Raw genomic sequence first — 23,212 nt, 5'->3', positions numbered from 1 at the left:
ACTTCAGCCTGGGAGTTCAGTGAAATAGAACTGCTAACCAGTTACCAGCAGTTGAGATTGTACGGAAAATAAAACTGGAACTACAAGAAACATGATGAATTCTCGAGTAGAGTTGAACCAGAAACTGACTTAATCTCAAAGACATTGACTTGCAGTAGGATAGAAAGATGCCATGCCAAGAACTATAGTCATATTGTGTCATGCTTTTGGTGAGAAACGCGACTTCAGATGCTAACCATGGGATGGAGAAGATAAATGGGAGCTGTTCGATCAAAGGTTTGATTCAAATTGGGGCTAAATTAAACTCTCGCGCAGATGACGACGACGTGTCAGGAGGATTAGGGCACGGCTGAATTAGGGAAGAAATCGGGAATTTCAACTCTGTTGCTAAATCCCTAGAAGGACCGACAAGCGGACACGTGGAAGCCAACAAAGGTGCGTAGCTGGCGCAGCTATAGAGTTGTTGTTTTGTGCTTTTGAAGCTTAAGAGGAGTATGAGCAGATCAGAGCAAGCTGGAGAAGAAAAGTTGAGAGCAACATTTTTTAGAAATTAATTGTAGCTTTTCATTTTTTACTTTTTTGTCGATTTTGGCTGCTGTATGTAAAAGGGCAGAGACAACACCTTTACCAGCAAGTTTTGGAAGGAGTTATTTGATCTCGTTGGGGTTTCTTTGGATATGTCTTCTACGTACCATGCAGAAAGTGATGGGTAGATAGAAAGGATCAACCAATGTCTGGAGAATTATTTAAGATGTATGTGTCACCAACAACCAAAAAAGTGGATGAACTAGCTTACCCTTGCAGAATTCTGGTTGAATACCAATTTTCACACAGGTCTTAAACCCAGTCCCTTTCAGGTTCTCTATGGTTATCCTACCATCTAACTATATAGGCCTTACTGCAGAACCACGATATTGATGTTGGAGGTAATTCAGGTAAGGATCAAAATCACTCAATTATTAAAGGAGAACTGCAGCTAGCAGAAAACATAATGAAGATATACGCAAACAAGAAAAGGACGGAGAGGGAGTTTGAGGTAGGAGATGAGGTATTTCTTAAGCTCCAACCTTACACATAGACAAGCTTAGCACTCAGAAAACAACTCAAATTATCTGCCAAATACTTTGGACCCTATAAAGTGCTGGAAAGAATTGGTAAAGTTGCCTGTAAACTCAATCTACCCCCTGGGTCCAAAATTCACCCTGTTTTCCATGTGTCACTGCTGAAGAAAAAGACTGGAGCTAAGTATTTCCCTTCACTGAATTTGCCCGAGCTTGAAGATGATGTCTTCAAGATTTATCGAGCTGCTACCCTAGCTAGGAGATTCATTCCGCGTAATAATGTGGGAGTTCCTCAAGTTCTTATCCAATTGTCACATTCTTCACCAGAACAGGCCACCTGGGAAGATTATAAAGTAATTGAGGCAAAGCTCCCAAGGTTCATTCCTTGGGGACAAGGAAGAAAAAAGGGGGAAGGAATGTCACGGTTTTGGGGACAAACGCGACTTTAGATGTTGACCATGGAACGGAGAAGATAAATGGGAGTTGTTCGATCAAAGGTTTGATTCAAATTGGGGCTAAATTAAACTCTCCCGCAGATGACGACATCGTCTCAGGAGGATTAAGGCACGGCCGAATTGGGGAAGAAATTGGGGATTTCAACTTTGCTGCTAAATCCCTAGAAGGACCGACAAGCGGACACGTGAGAGCCAACAAAGATGCATAGCTGGCGAAGCTATGGAGTTGCAGTTTTGTGCTTTTGAAGCTTAAGAGGAGGATGAGCAGATGAGATCAAGATGAAGAAAAGTTGAGAACGACATTTTTAGAAATCAATTGTAGCTTTTCACTTTTTACTTTTTTGTCGATTTTGGCTGCTGCAACTCCATGTAAAAGGGAAGAGAGACATTTTCTTGGGGATTATTGTGAAATGAACTAAGTTTATGTCTTTCTCCCAACACGGTGTGTTCTTATCTTTTCTCCCATCCCCTTCTGTTCTTAAGTTTTTTTTCCAGAATTTATTCTTGAATGTTAGAAATTGACATCAGCAATAGCAAAACTTTGACAGTGCATATAAACGTAAAGGAAAATTGTGTCAGTATCCAAGACATGTTCCAACTTAGAGTGTGTTAAACGAATCATAAAAATCATAACGAAGGAGTGAAATTTAATGCAAAACACAATATAAAATAATGGCGGCGGAAAGTTATAATAGGGAGAGGCAGACCTCGTAAAGTGACCTATCTCTCTGAGCAGTACCATCGTCTACTCGAGCTCCCCGAGTCCTTCGAGCTTCTTCCAACTGAACTCGCTCATTATTTTAGCTTTTGTTATGCCAACGGGATTAACTGGAAAAAATTACGGGAGAAAGAAATAATAAAATGATATCAAAAGTTAGGGAAACCTGATCTTCGGAAACGAAGTTCATCAGCCTTAGTGGCGGCGGCTCCTCATCATCCGCCATCCGCAAATACCTTCCCGCGCCGGGCGCGACTCACCCCGTTTTTTTCACTTAGAAGAAACAGAAACCCGCCAAACGGGACTCATATGTCGCGCTTGTTGGCGAAAGAGGATTTATTGTTGCAGCGTTGTCTTCTGTCAAGTTCTTAGAGTCGTGCTTATTTTTCTAGGGCGGTTTGACGTGTCTGCATTTGCACTTGGAAATAAAATATTGATAAAGCGTTATAACTTCTTTTTTAGCACATGAATCCTACTAAAAAATTAGATTCAATTTATTAATTAATCGGAGCGCAATTCAAATAGGAGAGTACAAGGATTTTAGCATTTGGAGGCTTAATTATCACAAGCTACTTTAAAAGGGTGGGACACTCCAATTGGCTAGGACAGTTCCTTAACGAGCGAATTCTGACACTCACTGTACTCCCCCATCTTTCGCCTAATGAGTTCGGGCTGGGAAGCTCCGGGACAATCTCCTTCCCCTGTTATTCCCCCTTGCTTCTTTTAGTACTTTCCTCTAGCCATAGTGCGTACATTGATCGTAGTTAATTGACTGTTAGCACAACAGTCACTGTACTCCCCCGTCTCTCGCCTACTGAGTGCGGGTACGTAAGCTCCGGGTCAGTCTCCTCCCCTATTGTTCGCCCTTGCTTCCTACAGTACTTTCCTCTAGCCCGGTCAGTCTCCTTCCCCTCCCCTTGATTCCTATAGTACTTTCCTCTCCTCCCCTGTTGTTCGCCCTTGCTTCCTATAGTACTTTCCTCTAGCCCGGTCAGTCTCCTTCCCCTCCCCTTGATTCCTATAGTACTTTCCTCTAGCAATAATGCGTACATTGACCGTAGTTAATTAACCGTTAGCACAAATCTTAGCCAGATGATCATGAGAGCAAATATAACAAGGAATTTAAGACGAATCGAACAATGATTCTGCACCTGCATTTTCTGCAGACAAGTTGCACGATAATCTTTTATAGCCAAAAATTTCAACTCACAGCCATAGCTAGCTATGAACTTCTATCAATTTTCTCCCATCTCCCATAGGCTACAACCAATTCTTTGATGGTTAGGCGAGAACTGATGTGCAACTTTTCCAGATGATCTCCAGTAATTTAATAGCCTTGTTTTGGAACGGACTTCATTGCAAATTATTCCATAATATCCACAGCAGGTTTACTAAAATACTTGTCTTCAGAGTGATTTTCAGAAAAAACAACACACCACTTTTTAGGACATCGGCATTTTCGAAGGTAAAACCAACCGAGTGCTGGGGTCTTCGAGATCCCACATGCAATACCAAGAAAGGTAGTATATCACTGCTTAATTTGCAAGAGGAAAGAAAATAACAATAGTTACAGATTTATTGTCAAGACCGGTACATGTAGACAGCGCAAGGCCCATAAACTAGGATGTTAGCCTCTAGTTGTTAAATCTCACACTAGAAACATCAATACTTCCAGTTTTTGCATAACACTCTTTGCTTGCCTATTCAGTGGCATCCTCCAAAATTCATCATCCTTGGGGGCAAACCAGACACACAAGAGCATGTCAAATGCAGTTTATTCATCAGAACAATCCCCAATACTTTTCAACAAGCTGCAAAAGCAAAGATTATCGTCAGTCAGATGGATGTTAAGCCCCTACTGTAGCCGACAACCAACCCCCTCCATTCCTAATAATTCAAAAAGCAAATTATACATCCTAAATTAATTATTTTTTTCACAGGTGCTAAGTTGGAAGAGACTGAAAAAATCAAATCCAAGTTTACTGATGAGTGTTTGCAACCATATATTTGGAAAAGAGGGAGGAGCTTACAAGCTCCAAATCCAAGAGACAGAACAGAACATCACCATTTATATTAGAAAACCTCCCAAGCTCCCCTAGTCCAATCAATAATATGACTGAAATATCTTGTTACAGAGTAACCTCATCACAAAGAGAAAAAAATGGCTCCACTTGTGCCCTTGACTCATATTGCTTCAAGACCTAGTAACATTACGCACATTCACTTCATTGAGCATCTTGTTCTTTGATGGCACAACCTCACAAAGAATCAAGAAACCATTTCCAGTAGATATGTGGGAAATGGGAAGGCTAAGAAGAAAGGGAGCTAGTTGAAGTAAGGGGAGAAGAGAGTGGTAGCAGAGAGGGGAATCTACTAGGTTTAAAGGGCTAAGAGCATCTCCGTCTAAACAAATTGAATTTTGGAAGCATTGTGCCCATTTGTCAACTTGATTAAGTTCTATTGAATTTTAAGAATCCAGATACTCTAGCCAGGTGACAAGACAGTACCAGAATCTAAACACAGCTATCAGTAATATGTGACTTAAAAAAGCACAAAGGTATGTGATTGGATTTTCTAGTGAAGCAGACATCTCGGATATAAAAGAAATCCAAGTAGTAATTTCAAATTATTCCTTTTTCAACCCAGTTTTACCACTTACGGATCAGAAAAGAAAAATGCAGCTAAGGTTTCTGTCCTTTCTGTTGGTACTAACCTTTGCATAACCAGCAAAATAAAGTTGAGGGGATAGAATAAGTATTCATCTCTTACATCATTCCATTCAATTCACCTCCAAATTGGTAACCCTATGTGATCAAGGTACATGAAATTAAGATTCTCAAATTATGCCTGTTAAAAGCTATCTATAAAATCATCCATTCAAGCATCCACAATGGAACATGTCACCATGCTAGACTGAGAAAATCTGGTGCTTCGATTCTAAATTCATGTCTGTTTACTCCGATAAAGAATTTACATGACATTTCCTCATACCACTCCACACACTTTTCATTTATAAAATTAACTAGTAGAATAAGATCTGAGCTACTGGGAGCTGATTATCAAACATCAGCAGACATCCATATATGCTTGGCAAGAAAAGAGACCAGTCACGGAGTCACCAAGTAGAGTATAAATCATAAAGGCCTTTTTATCATCATTCTATTTATCCTTCCAGTCGCCTGAAATATATATATGTGTGTGTGTGTGTGTCAACAAGAAATGCACTTCCCATGTTTTACTACTTCTGCATAAAATATATTGCTCATGCTTCAAATAGCAATTATTTCTCACATAGTATTACAAAAACTCTCTTCATGATTCGATGACGCACCTCCTCATTCTCGCTGAAGCATCTTGCAAGTCACTCCATCATGGACAAGCTGAGTAATTGCGTCTCTTAACCTGACATAATCATCAAGAGTATTGTACACTTGATGAGAAATCCGGGCATACCCAGTTACACAGCCATCCCCATCCGTGGCTCCAATGTGCCCATCTCTTGGCATCTGATAATATATGGGTACTTCAACACCAAAATGATCTCTCAAGTGTGATCTCAAGTTCAGTGCATCATCGTCACTCAAAATTCCCAACCTTGAAGGCAATCCAACCATAGCCATGCTTGGACACATCTCCGGAGGTGAACCAAGATTTGTTCCCCAAGCTTTGGCCAACATTTGGCCCATCTCCACAACTTTGTCATGGTTCCTCTTCCGAATACCCTCAAGGCCTCCTTCAAACCTATTCGTAAATTCAAAAACTTCAGGAATAACCAGCTGAGAGCTGTAGTCCCGTGTGCCAATCCACGCGCTCTCAATGGCCAGTCCATTCCCATATTCATGTGACACTACAGGGTGGTGCAAATCATGCGATAAGGGTGACTTTCGACAGTACAAAAAGGCAACGGAAGGAGGACAGAAAAACCACTTATGCAAATTGCTAACATAAAAATCAGCCCCAATTTCCTTGACATCTATATGAACATTACCAATAGCATGGGCAGCATCTACGAATACACGCTCCACACCTTCCTCTCTACAAATCTTAACCAGTTCACGAGCAGGAATTACAACACAAGGCATTGATGTTATATGATCAATTATTGCTAACCTCACTTTCTTACCATTGGCCCTACCCCTAGCCAAGCCTTTCCTAAACTCAGCTATGATTTCTTCATTGGAATTTACAGGGAAGGGCAGGTGAACCACGATAACGGAGCCGCCAGCTCGGGTAACATAGGCCTCGATGGACTTCTTAACAGCCTGGAAAGCGCAGTGGAGCATGACAACAGCATCACCTTTCTGGAAACGACCTTCGGCGAAGGCCCAGCCAACATGCTGAAGAACAATGGCAGCAGCAGTGGTGGCATTATCTACGATGGAGACCTCATCTACGTGGTCGGCATTAATGAGGTCTTTGATGATGGAACGGGAGTGGATGATTTGGCGCTGGAGGTGGTTGAAGAAGAAATCGTCAGGCTGACGCAGGAAGCGGAGCTGCCAGCTCTTCTGGGCGGCGATGATGGAAGCAGGACAGCTGCCAAAACTGCCGTTATTGATTCGGGCGATACCGGGCTGGTGGTGGGCGAACTCCTCCAGAATTTGGGAATCGGTTATGAAGGAGAGCTTGGGCTTCTTGGGGACGTGGCTGTTGTCGCCGTTGGAGGCGGCTCGAGGGTCTTCGGGGCCGGCAGGAGGATCCATATGCAAAAAGGAAGATTAGGGCTAGGGTTTGGAGCCGGCAAGTTTACCGTTCAGGCGTGTCTGATTTCATTGCGGTGGGGGCCGTACTAAGTTGGGAAAGAGACTCACAATTAGACGTGTCCTTATCTTGTGCAGCCAAATGCGTACGCGATTTTTCACCCACTAAGCTAAATACGTTATGTCCTTCTTACTGCATCAATACAAATATCACAAAATTCATACCTCAATATTATTTTTTAATTTCATTTAAGAAAAGGCCACTAATGATACTTGGAATTTTAATTTTATAATCTTTAATATTTAGTTTTCATTTTATTTAATCAATCGAATACTATATTCTAGTTGGTTAATTATATTCACAACATTTTACAATATTAAGTTTTTATAATTAAACAAGAAACAAATTTTATGAACTCTAAATATCTGATGTTGATCATAATGATATTTTCAACTTACAAAATTATTATTTGAATAGTGCAATATTAAAAAATTTGAAACTATCAAAACTAATGATGCAATATGACAATTTTCTTAAGTAATTATAACAAAATAAATATAAATAAAAAGTATAAAATTTTGTAATAATCAATATATTATGAAAATTTTATATGCAACCCCTGTTGTACCTCCCAACTAAAATAATGTGTAAAAATATACTTAAGTGGTACGGTATTCATTTAGGAAACACAACCACAAAGAAAAATTATCATTTACTACTAAACTGTATTCAAATTAGTTTACATGTTCTTAAACTTGTGCACCTAGCAACATTGTCTTCTTGAATTTGGAATCCCTCTGTTGGGGGCTGGTGTTCAAGATGCAATAGACACGCATTTTATCCATTCAAATAATCAAATTAAAGTTATTTTCATTCAAAATATTAATATCTACTATGTTTTAAAGTCTATTTTTTTTTTATTATATGAAAATCTAATATATTAACCATACAAAGTACAACCCAAATAATACAACACTCACCGCCTTTGACGACCAAAATTGTAATGCTGTTTCTTAAAACTGTTGAAACCATATTTGATCACAGTGATTTTCATAAAACAAAATTAAAGTTATTTGTGTTTTGAAACCACATATGCAACAGTTTTTGTCTCCTATAAAACCAAATATATCCCGAAATGCAATTTGGAATAACTAAAAGTGTTAATTATTAGGTTATAGTGTGAGTGTGACGTGGTCTTATCCCCCCAACACCATCCTCTCCTATCTTTTCTGTGAATTTCAGACCTCATCTCTTTACCCCTTAATTCTCACACAATTGAAGCTGAAGCCGTGCGCCACCCCAGCAGCATTCAGCCAACCCACGCATCTCCTATTCTCTCCCAAATATACATATTAATACTCCGCCTTTTTCTTACTTCTTCCGCAATCCACCATGGCAGCTGCACCGCCAGTTGCCAGCCATCGTCCTTCCCTCAGCCTCCCCCTCCTTTCTCCCAAATTCTCCCTCTCCCACTCTACCAATTTGCTGGACTTCGACTTTCTCATTATCCCCCCCAAACTAAGGAGTATTGCTGGAAGATCGAGAGTTCGAGCGCGTAGGAGATTGTATGCCGGTCCTGGTCCGGTTGCGGCATTGGGTGGACTCCTTGGCGGGATTTTCGGCACTGGCACAGATACTGGAGAGTCCACCAGAAACCTCTATGCTACCACCGTTGCGCTCATCAATCAGATGGAGCCTGAGATTTCGTCTCTCTCCGATTCCCAGTTGAGGGAAAGGACCTCCGCGTTGCAAGAACGTGCTAGTCGCGGTGATTCCTTGGACTCCCTTTTACCCGTACGTCCGCTCATCTTCAATCTTAGCAGCAAGTTTTTTCTCTACCCAGAACTGGTTGCTATTGCTTGTTTTTCAGTATGCTTCACTTTTCCAAGCATGGGAAGTCGTTTAGTTTGATGTCCGGGAACTGGTTGGAAAACCGTATACCGTTTTGAAAGTCTCAACCCCTGGCTGCTAATTCTATAGAAACACTAAAAAGTTTCTTGTGATTTATCTCTGATTACTAAAATTAGAACGTGAATAGAGTCAGCTCTTACGGCAGTCCCATCTGCTAATTTGTTTTCTTGCAGGAAGCATTTTCCATAGTGAGAGAGGCTTCTAAAAGGGTTCTAGGCCTTCGGCCGTTTGACGTACAATTAATAGGTTTGTTCTCTACTTGGAGACTTATCAATCTTCGATGTCTTTTTTGTTGACAAATTAGAGTCCAAGTGTATACCTGTAGCCATCCCCCGAACACCCCAATGGTTACTTTTTCACACTTGAGGTGTTAGGTTCGAAACCCATTGCACGCATGTGTGATGAGCGGGCGGCCGCCTGTGTTTAAAAACCTCATCACACACATTAATTGCCATGTTTTTAAAGTGGAAAGGAGGGAGGTGGCAATTTTGGCAAATGCACAAATTTTCTGGTGCTAACTGTTCCTGACTCCTTGCTCTTCCTGCATGCTGCATAGGTGGTATGGTTCTCCACAAAGGAGAAATAGCTGAAATGAAAACAGGAGAAGGAAAAACACTTGTTGCCATATTGCCTGCTTTTCTAAATGCATTGGTTGGGAAAGGAGTTCATGTTGTTACTGTTAATGATTATTTGGCTCGACGAGATTGCGAATGGGTCGGTCAAGTTCCACGTTTTCTTGGATTGAAGGTTGGCTTAATTCAGCGTACGTGTTGCACATGACTTGTTCATACCCCACTACTGGAAGGCAGCTTATAGTTCCTTCCATTTACATCAAAGATTTTGGCTTTAATTTCATGTTTTTGAGTAAGCATACTTCTTGAAACACCAGTAAACTGGTTGCTATCATTTCTTAATTCTTTTGAACTTTTAAGTTCCTAGACCTAACCTGCTCTTGCCAATTTATATGGTATAAATAACAATCATTAGGATTTGAGGTAAGCCTTAGCTACAACAGCTAATCCCACTAATTAATTCATGCAAATACTGTTTCGCCCCAAACTGAAGCTTAAAAACATGTTGTGGAGTGGACAGCCGTGCATAATATCCCAGTTGTATTACAAATATAAATTGCGCACAACTCTTAAACATCCTGCAGAAACATGCTAACTGGGTTTATAATTTCACCTATGATGCAGATAGTATCTGTTATAGAAACTGTTTAATCCACAACCACCTTATCTACATGTGGTCAATTCAAATGTCGTACTAATAGATCATACTTGTTTGGCGATTCATTTTGCAATTTCAAGTCCTCATGACACCTGGCCTGGTGATGCTTCTCAACATATTTATGTTTTTAACCCAGCTCATCAGAATTCATCCTACATGTTCAAGAAACTATTCTTTTTCCTCCCCTTCTTCCTCCTTTTATCTATCTCATTTCCCGCCTCTCTTTTCTCTTCTGTTCTAGCGCAGCTTGAAGTGCATGCTCCAACATTCTCTTCTTTTAGTTTCTTTCTATTCGAAACAGTGACTACCCTCTGACATTTAGTTAATGATGGCAGAGAATATGACAAGTGAACAAAGGAGGGAAAACTACCTATGTGACATCACATATGTTACAAACAGTGAGTTGGGCTTTGATTATTTAAGAGATAATCTTGCCACGGAAAGTAGTTCTTTTGCTTTGTAAATATTTTTATAAATCTATTCGTATGCTTACTGAACGTATCGGTGATGCATGCTTGTCTGAAATGGTTTGTTGATCTTACAGAGCGTTGATGAACTTGTCTTGAGGCCTTTCAATTACTGTGTCATCGATGAGGTTGATTCTATTCTCATTGATGAAGCAAGGACTCCTCTCATCATATCAGGATCTGCGGAAAAACCAAGTGATCGTTACTACAAAGCTGCTAAGATTGCCTCGGCCTTTGAGCGAGATATACATTATACTGTAAGAAACTCAAGTTACTGGAATAATTGTTTCTGATGTTTAATTCACTTAAAAGAGAACCAGTCTTAGGTTATTGCTTCCTGCTCAGCTTGTTACTACACAAAATATGAGGACATAAGTTATTTTGGTTTGAGTGAGCAATGTTACTCAAATGTAATCAAAACCCATTATAGGTTGCAAATTATTAGTGGACAAGAAGTATCTACAGTATCTGTTCGTCATGAAGAGATCAGAATACACCATGATTGGTTCTATGTTTTAGCTAGAGATGAGATATAACAACTTTTGACTAAAACTATTATAACTTATGCAGGTAGATGAGAAACAAAAAACAGTTTTACTTACAGAACAGGGTTATGCAGATGCTGAAGAAATTCTGGATGTAAAAGATTTATATGATCCAAGAGAGCAATGGGCATCGTACATATTAAATGCAATAAAAGCTAAGGAACTTTTTCTTAAAGATGTAAACTATATAATCAGAGGCAAGGAGGTTCTCATAGTGGATGAGTTTACTGGACGAGTAATGCAGGTAAGTCTCATGCTTTTTCTTACCCAAGAGGGTAATGTACATTTTTCTATGAATCTCTCTACTTCTCCCTCTCTCCCATCACACTCCACTGTTATCTGCCTATCTCACTCTATTTCCTTTTGTTTATAGCTTGCGTGTATGTTGCATGTGGCAGCTTTGAGCTTTTATTTCAGAAATTTGTGTGTAGTTGGTGATTGGTTTGCTCAATTGTTGTTCTTGTGTCTTAATTGTTATCTTATGGTGGCCTAGTCAATGACATAAATTTTTGTACTTTCCATAGCATAAAGGGATAACTAATAACTATCAACAAAGTCCTTGAGGTTTAGTCATATTATAGCCTACACTCTGAATTTTTGGAAATATACATGATTACGTTCAGATCCCTGTCATATAAGTTCAAACTATGGATTCTCCACCACTCCTTTTCCAGCTTCAAACTAGATGATGTTGGCCAAAAAAATCAATGTTATTCTAGAAGCACCCTCTGACTTTTGCTTCTTGGTTTTGACCTGTGTTAATGGTAAAATAATGCTTTCCCCACGTGTGTAATTCACATGTTTATGGCATAGTTTGTAATTTTCACTTACCATAGGGTGTCTAGATTTATGGCATAGTTTGTAGGCTTATTACTTCTTCTTTTTGTTTCTTTTGTCTTTTAGATAATATTACTCTTTATTTCATTTTTATTCTTAGTTTCTCTTTGTTTTTCATTTTATGTATAATGATTCAAATTTTATGTATTGCTATTTAGCTACTGTAAAATAATTAATAATCTAAATTAATGAATAAAACTTTAAGTATTTGACTAACTAAATTTTGGTTACATATTTAATTAATCAAGCAAAATAAATTTTTAAAAATAGATTCTTCTTTTAAATTTTCACCTGATTAAAAATGAATTAGTGAGTAAGTGAATAATTCAATGTTATTAAATATATGAAGAATCAAGTAATATGTATAAGGGAGAGAGATGAGATGAAAGGGGATGGGGGTTTATGAAATTGGAAACTTAAGGAGTACATTTGTACATTCAACATTTTATGTTTTTGGCTTCTTTTGGCCGTATTTTGAGTGGAAAAGAAGTTTTTATTCTCCTTTTGATTACTTTATCATCCTACAAATGGCTGATTAGTTGCATGTAATTCTCGAAAATTGAGAATAAACTGCATAAGTAACAAGACTTAGTGTAAGCTCTCGGATACAAGGATCAACCATGGCTGCTTTCTGCATTTTTATGAAGTATAACCATGTTTGTTTTTTACTTCATTCTTATGATTCTAGTGGTATTGCAACTTTATAAGGTACTGTAAGACGGGCTTATATGTTGTTTTATTATAACTTATAACGGATCTTTCTTTTAGTTTGTTTCTTCGTCAGTTTGTCATATCATTAGTAACTTGTTTGTTTTAAAATAACTAATTGCGCATTACTTGTGACTTCTTATATTGGTTTTAGTTGGATTACAATCACTGTAGGCTCTTGATAGTTTTTAAACTTGGCTGATAATCACAAATTTGCTAAATGAGATTCTTTTGAAACTTCTAGTTTTATTCAGATTCTAAGAACCAAATTGGGTTATTTGAAAAGTTATTCTTTCTGCTGGTGGATTTTTTACATTTTCCTGTTATGATTTTTTCTTTCACATTCAATTAGAACATGAGTCTTCTAGTTATTTCCTCCTATTTCTGAGAATTAAATGTAGAGTTGATTACATTGTTCATAGGGGCGACGTTGGAGTGACGGACTTCACCAGGCAGTTGAAGCAAAAGAAGGCCTGCCCATACAAAATGAAACTGTGACCTTGGCTTCAATTAGCTACCAGAACTTCTTTCTTCAGGTTTGTGTATCATCTTCAGTAATTTGTGCAGATGCAGATTGTAATTTATGTGTGTATGGTGGGGCTAGTCCTTTCTCACTACTGAAGTTTTTTCTGATGTTTGACTTTGATGGTTGATGTAGTTTCCAAAACTTTGTGGCATGACTGGCACTGCTGCTACTGAGAGTGCAGAATTTGAGAGCATATACAAGCTGAAAGTTACAATTGTTCCCACAAACAAGCCCATGATAAGAAAGGTTCATTCCTGTGCATGCCTTTGCATCATGCAAGTGATGAATCTTTTTGTTGCTTTTGTATTGTTTGGGCTTAGATTTCAAAACCTAGGAAATGAAAAGGATTTGGAAAATGTCTCTCCTAGGAGGGATGGAAGAAGGGAGGGACAAGAAAAGAGAAAATCTGAAATGAATTCAAACCAGTAACTTTTCATTTAATGTGATATTAGTTGCAAATAACATTGAAAAAATTCAGAACATAGTTTCTTAATCTCATGATTTTTGAAGTTTGGAATATAGTGAAAAAAATGCACTGGAAGATGAGAGGGGAGATGTGATTGACACAACATGATTTATTGATTCTGCTCTTTAAAACCACATTTTCCTTGCATGTGCAGAAATCTAGGTGATATGTACCACATCGCTGTAATTTTATGTTAGCATGCAGGTGTTAGGTAATTAATTTTTTTTTTTTTTGGGTGGGTGGGTGGTAATTAGCAATCATAAAGAAAAAGAATAGGTCTGCGGCAAATGCTGCCCCTTTTTTTCCTTCCCATTTCTGTCTTACTTCTTGCGTCACAATTAAGAGCTTCTAGTAACTTCTACTGTTTCCCACACCCCAAAGGATGAATCAGATGTAGTGTTCCGAGCAACTACAGGAAAATGGCGAGCAGTTGTAGTAGAGATATCTCGGATGAATAAAACAGGTCGGCCGGTGCTTGTTGGTACAACTAGTGTTGAGCAGAGTGATGCATTATCTAAACAGCTACGTGAAGCTGGAATTCAGCATGAGGTTAGCATAACATCCTCTGATATTTTACATTTTAATGATTCTATTTTGTTACAATGATGATGCAAAACTTGTTATCTTTTTTCTCTTCTACCGGAGGAACATCTACTTAACACGATATCTTTAAAGGTTCTGAATGCAAAACCAGAAAATGTGGAAAGAGAAGCTGAAATTGTGGCGCAAAGTGGACGTCTTGGGGCGGTTACAATTGCAACAAACATGGCTGGCCGTGGTACTGACATAATCCTTGGTGGTAATGCAGAATTTATGGCGAGACTGAAGTTACGAGAGATGTTGATGCCAAGGTATCTCCTCAGCCTTGACCTTACAACGTCGAAATAAAAGTGATATTTGTATTAATTTGATGAATACACACATACAAGCACTATCCTGTTATTTATATTTTAAAAAGGATCCATTAGAATCCTTAACTAATTCCAAGCAAAGTTGCCTTTCTGATCTATATGCAGAGCATGCTTGTATATGAAGCTTTATGTAAAGACACATGCTCAGTTAGATGGGGTTGGATAACTGTGTTGCAATTTTAAGAGAAATGAGATGTTTTGGTGCAAAGGCAACACCACTTTACAAGAAGCATTCTAAGAATATGCAAGATATTTATTACCCATTTTATGGTTTACATTGTCAATGACTGATTAAAGTGATGCAGAGTTGTAAGGCCAGCTGAAGGAGTTTTTGTTTCTGTAAAGAAACCTCCTCCAAAGAAAACATGGAAGGTTGGAATTATTTAATGTATCTGGATCTTGTTTCATCTTTTCTGTTGTCTTGTGCATCTTCTGATATTGATTCATGGAATCAAATTCCTTCCAGGTTAATGAGAGCCTGTTTCCGTGCACACTATCCAATGAAAACTCCAAATTGGCGGAGGAAGCCGTACAGTTTGCTGCCAAAACATGGGGTCGGAGGTCATTGACTGAGCTTGAGGCAGAAGAGTGGCTGTCATATTCTTGTGAAAAGGTGAAATTTGGTAACAGAGTGGGTCCTTACAAGCTGAAGCATGATTTGACTGCAGTTGGAGGATAAATTGGGCAGGCATATGTACTTGCTCATATAATATTTAGTAACTAATAAATCTAAAATATGAATATCTAGGGACCTGTTCAGGATGAAGTAATATCAAAGCTGCGCAGTGCATTTCTGGAAATTGTTAAAGAATATAAGGTTTACACGGAGAAAGAGAGGGAGAAGGTGATGTTCCATAAGTTTCGTCCTTAAGGCAATTGTTGGCTTCTCTTTACTCTTTAGGATGATTTCTTTTTGGCCCCAAAGAGTTATTTGTCTCTTTTATTTGATTTTATTTAATTGGCCGTGATAGGTTGTCTCAGCTGGTGGGCTTCATGTTGTGGGTACAGAACGTCATGAGTCACGCCGAATTGATAATCAGGTTTACTTTATATCCTCCTCATGTTCAGGCATGATATATTGCCTCATTTGTGAAGAGAATGTGGTGCTTCATTAACTTTTCTGTTTTATCTGCCTTCCATTTCTTCCAATTCTATGTTGTTAATGCGTGTGCAGCTGCGTGGTCGTAGTGGAAGACAGGGAGACCCGGGAAGTTCCCGATTCTTTCTTAGTCTTGAAGATAACATTTTTCGCATATTTGGTGGAGATCGAATTCAGGTATTCTTTGGCTTCGAGCATTTTATTCCTGTTAATATGGTAGTAAAGAGGTTAATGCTATTGTTGCATCTAGGGTTTGATGAGAGCGTTTAGAGTTGAAGACTTGCCAATTGAATCCAAGATGCTGACAAAAGCACTAGATGAAGCTCAGAGAAAAGTGGAGAATTACTTTTTCGATATTAGAAAGCAATTATTTGAATACGATGAGGTTTTGAACAGCCAAAGAGATCGAGTATACACAGAGAGGAGGAGGGCCTTAGAATCTGATGATCTCGAATCCCTCCTAATTGAATATGCTGAATTGACAATGGATGATATACTAGAGGTAACAATCTGCTTGATTCTGTTCTCAGTCATGTGTTCTTGATGCTTTGGTACACAACGGCTGTAATATTTGTTTGTACTTCTCGATAATGCATATAGGCAAATATTGGTTCTGATGCTCCCAGGGAAAATTGGGATTTTGAGAAGCTTATAGCAAAACTTCAACAGTAAGTTGAATCCTTCACTTCTGCAATTATGCAAAGCCAGTTTATTGCTTCATTTTAAAGTTTGTCTTACCAACTAGCTAACACTGTCCTTACTTCTGCCACTTATGCGGCCTCGGGTATCCTGGTATGTGTCAAAAGACGCAAAAAGTGTCTGGCTTTGTTGCAAGTCTTGTTACACTGTTCATTTATAAATTTTTCAATTAAATCAACAAGTGGGTTATCACTTACTTGGGCAGATTCTAATTCCGATCTTTCATCTTGCTTTGGTCCCTTTCAAGGGAATGTCTTGGGTTATACATACCTCTTGATGGAAATAGCTAAACCAACTCCTCCCTTCATCTTGTACACTTAGAGAAACTTCCACTCCAGCGGACCTATTTTAAGTATTTAAACACTCATGGAATACTCCAAATATTAGTCTTTACTGTTGCTTTCTTTCCTTTCATCTACTGTTGAGATCCTGAACTTTTGTCTTCCTTCATCTTTATTTGCACCAGTAGGAATAGCACACTACCGAGTTTGTAACTTGGTGTCTCGCTAACTGAAGGTTATACAAATTGTCCATAGACATAAGCCCTTTCTTGCTGAACCATGTAAATCTTTATCTTTTTGTGTATTTCTAGTTCTTTGTTGCTTTTCTCAACAGAGACCAGACTATTTCAATAATAACTCTTTCTTTTGCTTCTTTGTAGGTATTGCTATCTTTTAAATGATTTAACTCCTGAGTTGTTGGAAGGTAAATGTTCCACTTATGAGGAGTTAAGAGATTATCTTCACCTTCGTGGACGTGAAGCATATCTGCAGAAAAGGGTTAGTTCTCTGTTGTGGGGGCCTTCTAGCCTCGTTTGTCCCAAGATGACATGACTCTGTAATAACCAGCCTAGTCAAGCATACTATTACTTGTGTTATTAAAGAACTGTTTATATGCTATTGGCTTTATCTCAATTTGAATAAGCAGAGAAGATTCGACACATGTTTCCAGTTGCCTTGTAAATGTGTCTCTTTTATTCTCCTGTTTATGGATTATTGTTCCTCTCTCATGCGCCAGGAAATAGTGGAGAAAGAGGCTCCAGGTTTGATGAAAGAAGCAGAAAAGTTCCTAATATTGACCAACATTGATCGATTATGGAAGGAACACCTGCAAGCTTTAAAGTTCGTTCAGCAAGCTGTAGGTTTACGGGGATATGCACAGAGGGATCCACTCATTGAGTACAAACTTGAAGGATACAATCTATTTGTAGAAATGATGGCACGGATAAGAAGGAATGTCATATATTCTATTTACCAGGTATTGTTGAATCGTCATATTTTATGCCAGTATCACTGCTTTCACCCTCCAAGTGCAGGGTACCATGTAAAAGGATAAATGGCGCATCATATCTTCCCCCTCTTCCCACTCCATTGAACATTCCCTCTGCATTGCCTGCTTCAAGGTACTCCCATACACAGACTGATAGCAACTCTAACCATATCTCTTGGATGTTGTCAGTTCAAACCTGTCTTGGTAAAGGAGCCAAACAACGTGGAGCGTGGGAAAGAAGTTAAGCTCAACACCAGTGGAAAGGAAAGTGATTATAATATTCCTGATCTACCTACCACGCCCTCTTCATCAACTGTTGGTCAGTAAATCCAGAATTTGAGTCAGAAATATAAGCTGTACTATTAGTTGTATAACAGATTGTGAATAAAGTGTAGAAGGTTGCACCGAGAAGTGTTTCGACAGTTGTATCAATGTAATTGAAATGTAGAGGGATGTGGAAAATCGAACGCAGAGGGAACATAGTGCTATCCGCTTTAGTTGTTGAACTTTTGCTTTTGCCATCTATTGCTAAATCAGATGAGGTCTATAGATTAAAACCGAAACATACTGGTAATGCGAATGCATGGTGGCCCTTCTATTGTAGGGATGAATTTCCTTTGTGCTTTGCCTGGCATAAAAATTTGGGGAGACAGAGCGGGAATGACAAATGTGTTGGTGGGTAATCCATTTTTGTTGCCTGTTCAGAATTCTGCCAGAAAAACAGGGTTCAAGAAATTTAGTTAAGGGATCATAAATGTGGATCAATGTCTATTCTTGGACTAAGTTATCAAGTACAATGTAGGAATAGAAACATGAGATGTATGAGCATATTTTGATTTTTTAATATTTAGGTTATGAAACTAAATATGGTACAACGAAGGCATGGATAAATCTGTCGTGTGTAAATAAAAATCTCCTGGTCAATATCTTACAAATATGAGGATAAAAAAATGAGATATTTCTCAAAGGCTGAGAATATAACATAAGTTGCAGTGATTTGCGTTGCTATCTGGGAGAAGCCTCATTGCCGTTACTCTTCAATACAGAGCATAAGACCTGTCTGGATATGTAAGTCTCGAGCTCTCTGGAGACCTGAGTCAACTTCAAATCGAAATCACTTCTGTATCTGTGCTTAGGCGATGGCACAGTTGTAGTTCCATGCTGCAGTTGCACTGGAGAACAGGAAAGTCGTCTTCTTGGACTGGAGAAGTGTCGAGGTGAGTTTATAAGTCTCCCTTTGGCGATCAGAGGCGTCATATCTTTATCTGGTTTCATAAGTGGTCCACTCTTTGTTTCCAGCGGTAGGGGCTTCATTGGATCACTTTCTACCATCGGTTTTTGTCTCACAAGCCTTTCCCTGGCTTTCCCGGCAGCAAATAGGGCCTTTTCTCGGCTCAGGTTGATTAGTTTCCATGGATCAATGCTTGCACGGAAACCTTGCTTTTTATTCAACATAGATGATGAGGAGGAGGAGGAGTCTGCTTCTCCATCATCAATCCTTATGGCCAATTTTTGTGGGTTCTGAAACTTGCAACAGGTTGTTTACGGTTAGTATTGTTATGTTGTAAGATTTATTTGCCATAAACTGAAGAAAGATAGTTCCTAATTATACCCCACCTGCTGCATTTTTCCTTCTTTGCATATGATCCGTGGTATAAATGCATGTTTTTGAGCTGAATCTGAGTCGCTACTCTCATCACCCTCCTCGTCATCAGAAGAAAAGTCTGAATCTTCAAGCGACTCTAGTTCCATAGACTGGTTCTCTTCTTTCATTGCTAAAATGTAATCATAGGTTGAGATTCCCTGCAAAGATTCAGTTTCAAACATGTTAACAAATTCCAATTTCGATGCCTTTCGTTGATTAAGTCATAGTACAAATGGGAATCCCTGTTTCTGCTGTACCTTTCTAATGAGAAGTACATGAAAGAAAAAAAGTTGTCCAAGTGCAGCTGTGCTATATGTTGTCAGCAAAACGAATATAACCTGCGAGTAGAAAAACGAAAAAAGGCTGTTGTATATTCAGACGCTTGATCAAGTATGAATTGTTTGATTTCAAAGGAGAAGAATGAGGGATATTACGGATAAGGCAGCAAGAACTCCTCTAGGGAATTTTACATAGTGTCTTTTGTTTAACTCCTGTTCTATACTCTTGCTGTCAGCAAAGCACCTAACGAATACTGCCACTGCAGTTCCTCCTTCTATGATAAGCTGAAGCAATAAGAATTGTGTAGCAGTTAGCAGCATGTGAACGTGAACACGGTTGAAATGGTACATCATCAGAGAATGCTTGTGAGAACATGAGAAATTGACTAACCATGACCAAGACAAAAATCATCAAAAGAATGAAGGTTGTGTAATTCTTCTTCCCAACACAGTTGTTCAACCACTGAAACAATTCAAATATGAACAATCAGCCAACAATAAAAAGAAAAAAGTAGAAGAAGAAGAATGCAATATCTCTAATTCAAGACATGATATCCTACTCTGCAGTGGTGATCAAATCCCTCAACACAACGGTTGCAAGTCCGACAATGTTTACTATACCTGTAAACCTGAGGAATGACAAGTTGAAAAAGGCATTTAATAGCTAAAAGACACTCATGGAAGTTGAACTCAATAGGTAACGCCACTATCTTTTCCACCTCAAAATCACATAGGGAGCAAAAAGAGATGTCATCGTCTTTTGGATTAGGAGTAAGAGAATCGTCCTCAAGGACAAGGGGAAATGGGATAAGGGGCTCCATCTGAATTTTAGTATTCCAAGGATCTAAATACTTCCTTCTTATCCAAGTCCTAAGGATCTTGCGCTCCATCCTCTTGAAGAATCTCAACAAAATCCGGCTGAAAATGTATCCATAATTAAGCTTTGGAAGCCCAATGGAATTGTTGCCCTTCCTCTTCTTCTTTCTAAATCTAAATCTGCTCTTGTCACCAGGATCTATGGCCGCACACCTAATAAACAGAAGAGCAACACAAAGTGCCTACACATTGCAAGAAAGGAGAAAAGTACAATTGTTAAATTGTTGAAGCAAAAAAGATGGGCGGGTAAAAGATTTGAATATATACCGCAAAGGAGAAGGCAGTGTTCACTGTGATCTCTGCAATTCTGTTGCCAAGGAAAAGGCCAAGAAAGCAATAAAAGGCAGCAACTAGGAAACAGAAAACTGATATCCCCACAATCTGCAGTATTTTTGGAGATTAGAAGAACAAAAAACAACAATTCTTGAAGAATAGATGGCTGCCATCAGCGTTAATGACTACCTGTAAAGGGTGTAGAGGGCGTTGCCAGCCATGGGGCCTGGCGGCGGATGAGGAGATGGACATGGACAGGGAGTTGTGTGACAGTGTGCGAGCTAAACTCAAGCGACGAGTTTATGGTTTTTGGAGGAATGGTAGTGAACAAGTCAAGTAGTGATGCTGCTAAATAAAACAAAATTAAATTGAGATGAAACTTTGAATCAGCCACCCAACGCCAACGGTCACTCGTTTGAATTTGAAAGCAAAACATTAGCCGTACCGTATCTCTATCTTACACTTACAGGCCCACCAAGAAAGTACCTGGGCCCGTACGTATCTGTATCTTACACTTACAGGCCCACCAAGTAAGTACCTGGGCGTTATTCTTTTTATTTATGTTCCAGTTATGGTACTTGGGCCGACCCTTCAACCCATCGTTATAATGTTTCCGATCAATCATGAAACTCCACTTTCTTCGGCACAGCACAATCTGCGTAATCCCATTGAGTTGACTTCTCAAAGAGCAATATGGTCCAGAAAATAAAAATTACGAACACACAAACCCCCCCACCCCCCTCCACATATATTATTACGAGGATAAATTACATTTTATCATTGAAATTATATTTATTTTTATATTTTGGGATTTAAATTTTATAGCAAAATACAAAATTTCATAAAATTAAAATGTTAAATTAACATAATTTTTTTTAAATATCACAATATAAAAATAATTATAATTCGAATAGCAAAATACAATAATCCTTATTATTATTCCCCACCCGAGTGCCGGCCGGGCTTTGACCATTTCATACTTAACAGGACAGAAATGGTTTAATCTCAAATAGTTCCAATACAAAGCAAGCACTACTCCTTGGACCATGTGACTTAAATAAAGAGTAAAAGAAATGCGATGTGTCGACATTTCCACTATCGTAGACTCCTCTCACTCCGAATTGGTCCACTCTTGTGCATGCTCAACCTCAGCTCATTACACACAATCTCTATGAAAATTTCTAGTGGAGCTGTACATATCACAAAATTGAAAATTTCAAGTGGGGTTGTACGTCGCAATGCATGTTAGGTTACTTTGAGAGAGAGAGAGAAATATGATTGTTGATAGATGATGGAACTTTGACCGATGACTTGGACTCCAATTAATTCATGAGAATACTTGTAGTATATATAGTGGAGATACTGCAGCCAAAGATCATGAATAACTCCACAACAGCAAGTCAGCAACGACAAACATAATGGTCAGGCGATGTTGCTTTTTGCCGCTAGTGGTGTTAGCTTGCAATTTAACAATCTGCACCAGTTGGGCCTTCTCCATTTCCTCAATCCTTAGCAAAGAGCTCTTCCATTCCATCTTCCTACACAAGGATGACGCAGCTTGCCCTGCCAAAGACTTCTTCACTTACGAGTCTTTCGTGCAGGCATCAAGGTGCTTCCCAAGCTTCGGAAACACCGGAAACTTAGCTACTAGGAAGCGAGAAATCGCAGCATTTCTCGCTCAAATCTCCCACGAGACAACTGGAGGATGGGCTACTGCACCCGATGGCCCCTATGCGTGGGGTCTCTGCTTCAAGGAGGAGGTCAGTCCTCAGAGTGATTACTGTGATTCCACCAACACCCGATGGCCTTGCTCCCCCGGCAAATCCTACAAAGGAAGAGGCCCTATTCAACTATCCTGGTAAGCTAGTGGTAGTGGACACATGCATACATACACGCTATGCATATTTATTAGCCTAACCCCCTTACTAACATTTGATATATGGTATCGTCTGCAGGAACTACAACTATGGACCAGCAGGAAGAGCCTTGGGATTTGACGGTCTTCATAACCCGGAAATAGTGTCCAACAATTCTGTCATCTCATGGAAAACCGCCCTATGGTTTTGGATGACGGAGCAGAAGCCCAAGCCCTCTTGTCATAACGTCATAATTGGACGATACCTTCCCACAAAGCAGGATGTGGCGGCTAACCGCACCGTTGGTTTTGGCCTCCTTACGAATATTATAAATGGGGGACTCGAATGCGGAATTCCCACCGATGCCCGGGTCTACGATCGGATCGGATACTTCCAACGATATGCCAACATCTTTAGTGTGGACACCGGGCCTAACTTGGATTGCCAATATCAAAAACCCTTCTGATTTCAACTAATATTATTTATAGAGCAATAATGAGTAGTCTCTTATACAAAAAGTGCCTGTCTTTATGATGTCTGAATAGGCCCCTTCAACAGCATGTCAATCATATAACAAATATAACTGCCCACTCATCTATGTATGGCTTCAACTTTTCCTCCATCAGAGCTGCTAGTACAATTAACTTCTCCAATCAACAATAATGCCACACACCAATACAC

The 23,212-nt window shown here is 39.1% G+C and overlaps 5 protein-coding genes across 8 annotated transcripts in view; 2 read left to right on the top strand and 3 right to left on the bottom strand.

Moving 5' to 3' along the window:
• LOC105162986 (protein FAM192A) overlaps positions 1–2,632 on the bottom strand; it is a 6,914-nt gene extending 4,282 nt beyond the window's left edge. Inside the window, exons 1-2 of the mRNA XM_011081175.2 lie at positions 2,401–2,632; positions 2,224–2,298 (exon numbers count right to left, since the gene is read on the bottom strand). Coding sequence (XP_011079477.1) covers positions 2,224–2,298; positions 2,401–2,460 — 135 coding nt within the window. The 5' untranslated portion in view covers positions 2,461–2,632. The remainder of the gene's footprint in view (positions 1–2,223; positions 2,299–2,400) is intronic.
• Positions 3,689–7,096, bottom strand: LOC105162984 (L-cysteine desulfhydrase). Its single transcript, XM_011081172.2, has 2 exons — positions 5,566–7,096; positions 3,689–4,045 (listed from the first exon to the last, which is right to left on the bottom strand). Exon 1 carries the CDS (start codon positions 6,935–6,937, stop codon positions 5,570–5,572), a length of 1,368 nt encoding a protein of 455 aa, XP_011079474.1. The 5' UTR covers positions 6,938–7,096; the 3' UTR covers positions 3,689–4,045; positions 5,566–5,569.
• LOC105162983 (protein translocase subunit SecA, chloroplastic) lies at positions 8,104–18,215 on the top strand. 3 transcript variants are annotated; one of them, XM_011081168.2, is made up of 20 exons: positions 8,106–8,729; positions 9,020–9,092; positions 9,403–9,609; positions 10,412–10,515; positions 10,621–10,800; positions 11,114–11,332; positions 13,056–13,169; positions 13,292–13,405; positions 14,007–14,174; positions 14,301–14,476; positions 14,842–14,908; positions 15,003–15,149; positions 15,285–15,380; positions 15,508–15,576; positions 15,711–15,812; positions 15,886–16,137; positions 16,236–16,303; positions 16,996–17,113; positions 17,352–17,591; positions 17,793–18,215. In XM_011081168.2, the coding sequence occupies exons 1-20, from the start codon at positions 8,328–8,330 to the stop codon at positions 17,928–17,930; spliced, it is 3,054 nt and encodes a 1,017-aa protein (XP_011079470.1). In that variant the 5' UTR covers positions 8,106–8,327; the 3' UTR covers positions 17,931–18,215. The 3 variants fall into 3 exon arrangements, 2 of the variants coding, with proteins under 2 accessions (XP_011079470.1, XP_020550416.1); XM_020694757.1 differs by lacking the exon at positions 10,412–10,515 and having other exon boundaries at positions 9,403–9,593; XR_002287299.1 differs by lacking the exons at positions 16,236–16,303; positions 17,793–18,215 and having other exon boundaries at positions 8,104–8,729; positions 17,352–17,387.
• LOC105162981 (protein S-acyltransferase 18) lies at positions 18,584–21,096 on the bottom strand. 2 transcript variants are annotated; one of them, XM_011081166.2, is made up of 9 exons: positions 20,865–21,096; positions 20,670–20,783; positions 20,246–20,584; positions 20,087–20,155; positions 19,918–19,989; positions 19,683–19,811; positions 19,506–19,586; positions 19,221–19,406; positions 18,584–19,130 (listed from the first exon to the last, which is right to left on the bottom strand). In XM_011081166.2, the coding sequence occupies exons 1-9, from the start codon at positions 20,925–20,927 to the stop codon at positions 18,609–18,611; spliced, it is 1,575 nt and encodes a 524-aa protein (XP_011079468.1). In that variant the 5' UTR covers positions 20,928–21,096; the 3' UTR covers positions 18,584–18,608. The 2 variants fall into 2 exon arrangements, with proteins under 2 accessions (XP_011079468.1, XP_011079469.1); XM_011081167.2 differs by having other exon boundaries at positions 18,584–19,124; positions 20,865–21,093.
• On the top strand, positions 22,015–23,156 carry LOC105162980 (chitinase 10). Its single transcript, XM_011081163.2, has 2 exons — positions 22,015–22,533; positions 22,631–23,156. Exons 1-2 carry the CDS (start codon positions 22,094–22,096, stop codon positions 22,995–22,997), a joined length of 807 nt encoding a protein of 268 aa, XP_011079465.1. The 5' UTR covers positions 22,015–22,093; the 3' UTR covers positions 22,998–23,156.

Source organism: Sesamum indicum, linkage group LG6 (assembly GCF_000512975.1).
Source record: "Sesamum indicum cultivar Zhongzhi No. 13 linkage group LG6, S_indicum_v1.0, whole genome shotgun sequence".
NCBI lineage: Eukaryota > Viridiplantae > Streptophyta > Magnoliopsida > Lamiales > Pedaliaceae > Sesamum > Sesamum indicum.
Note: the sequence above shows the minus strand (reverse complement) of the source record. Positions and strands in the feature narration are given on the sequence as shown.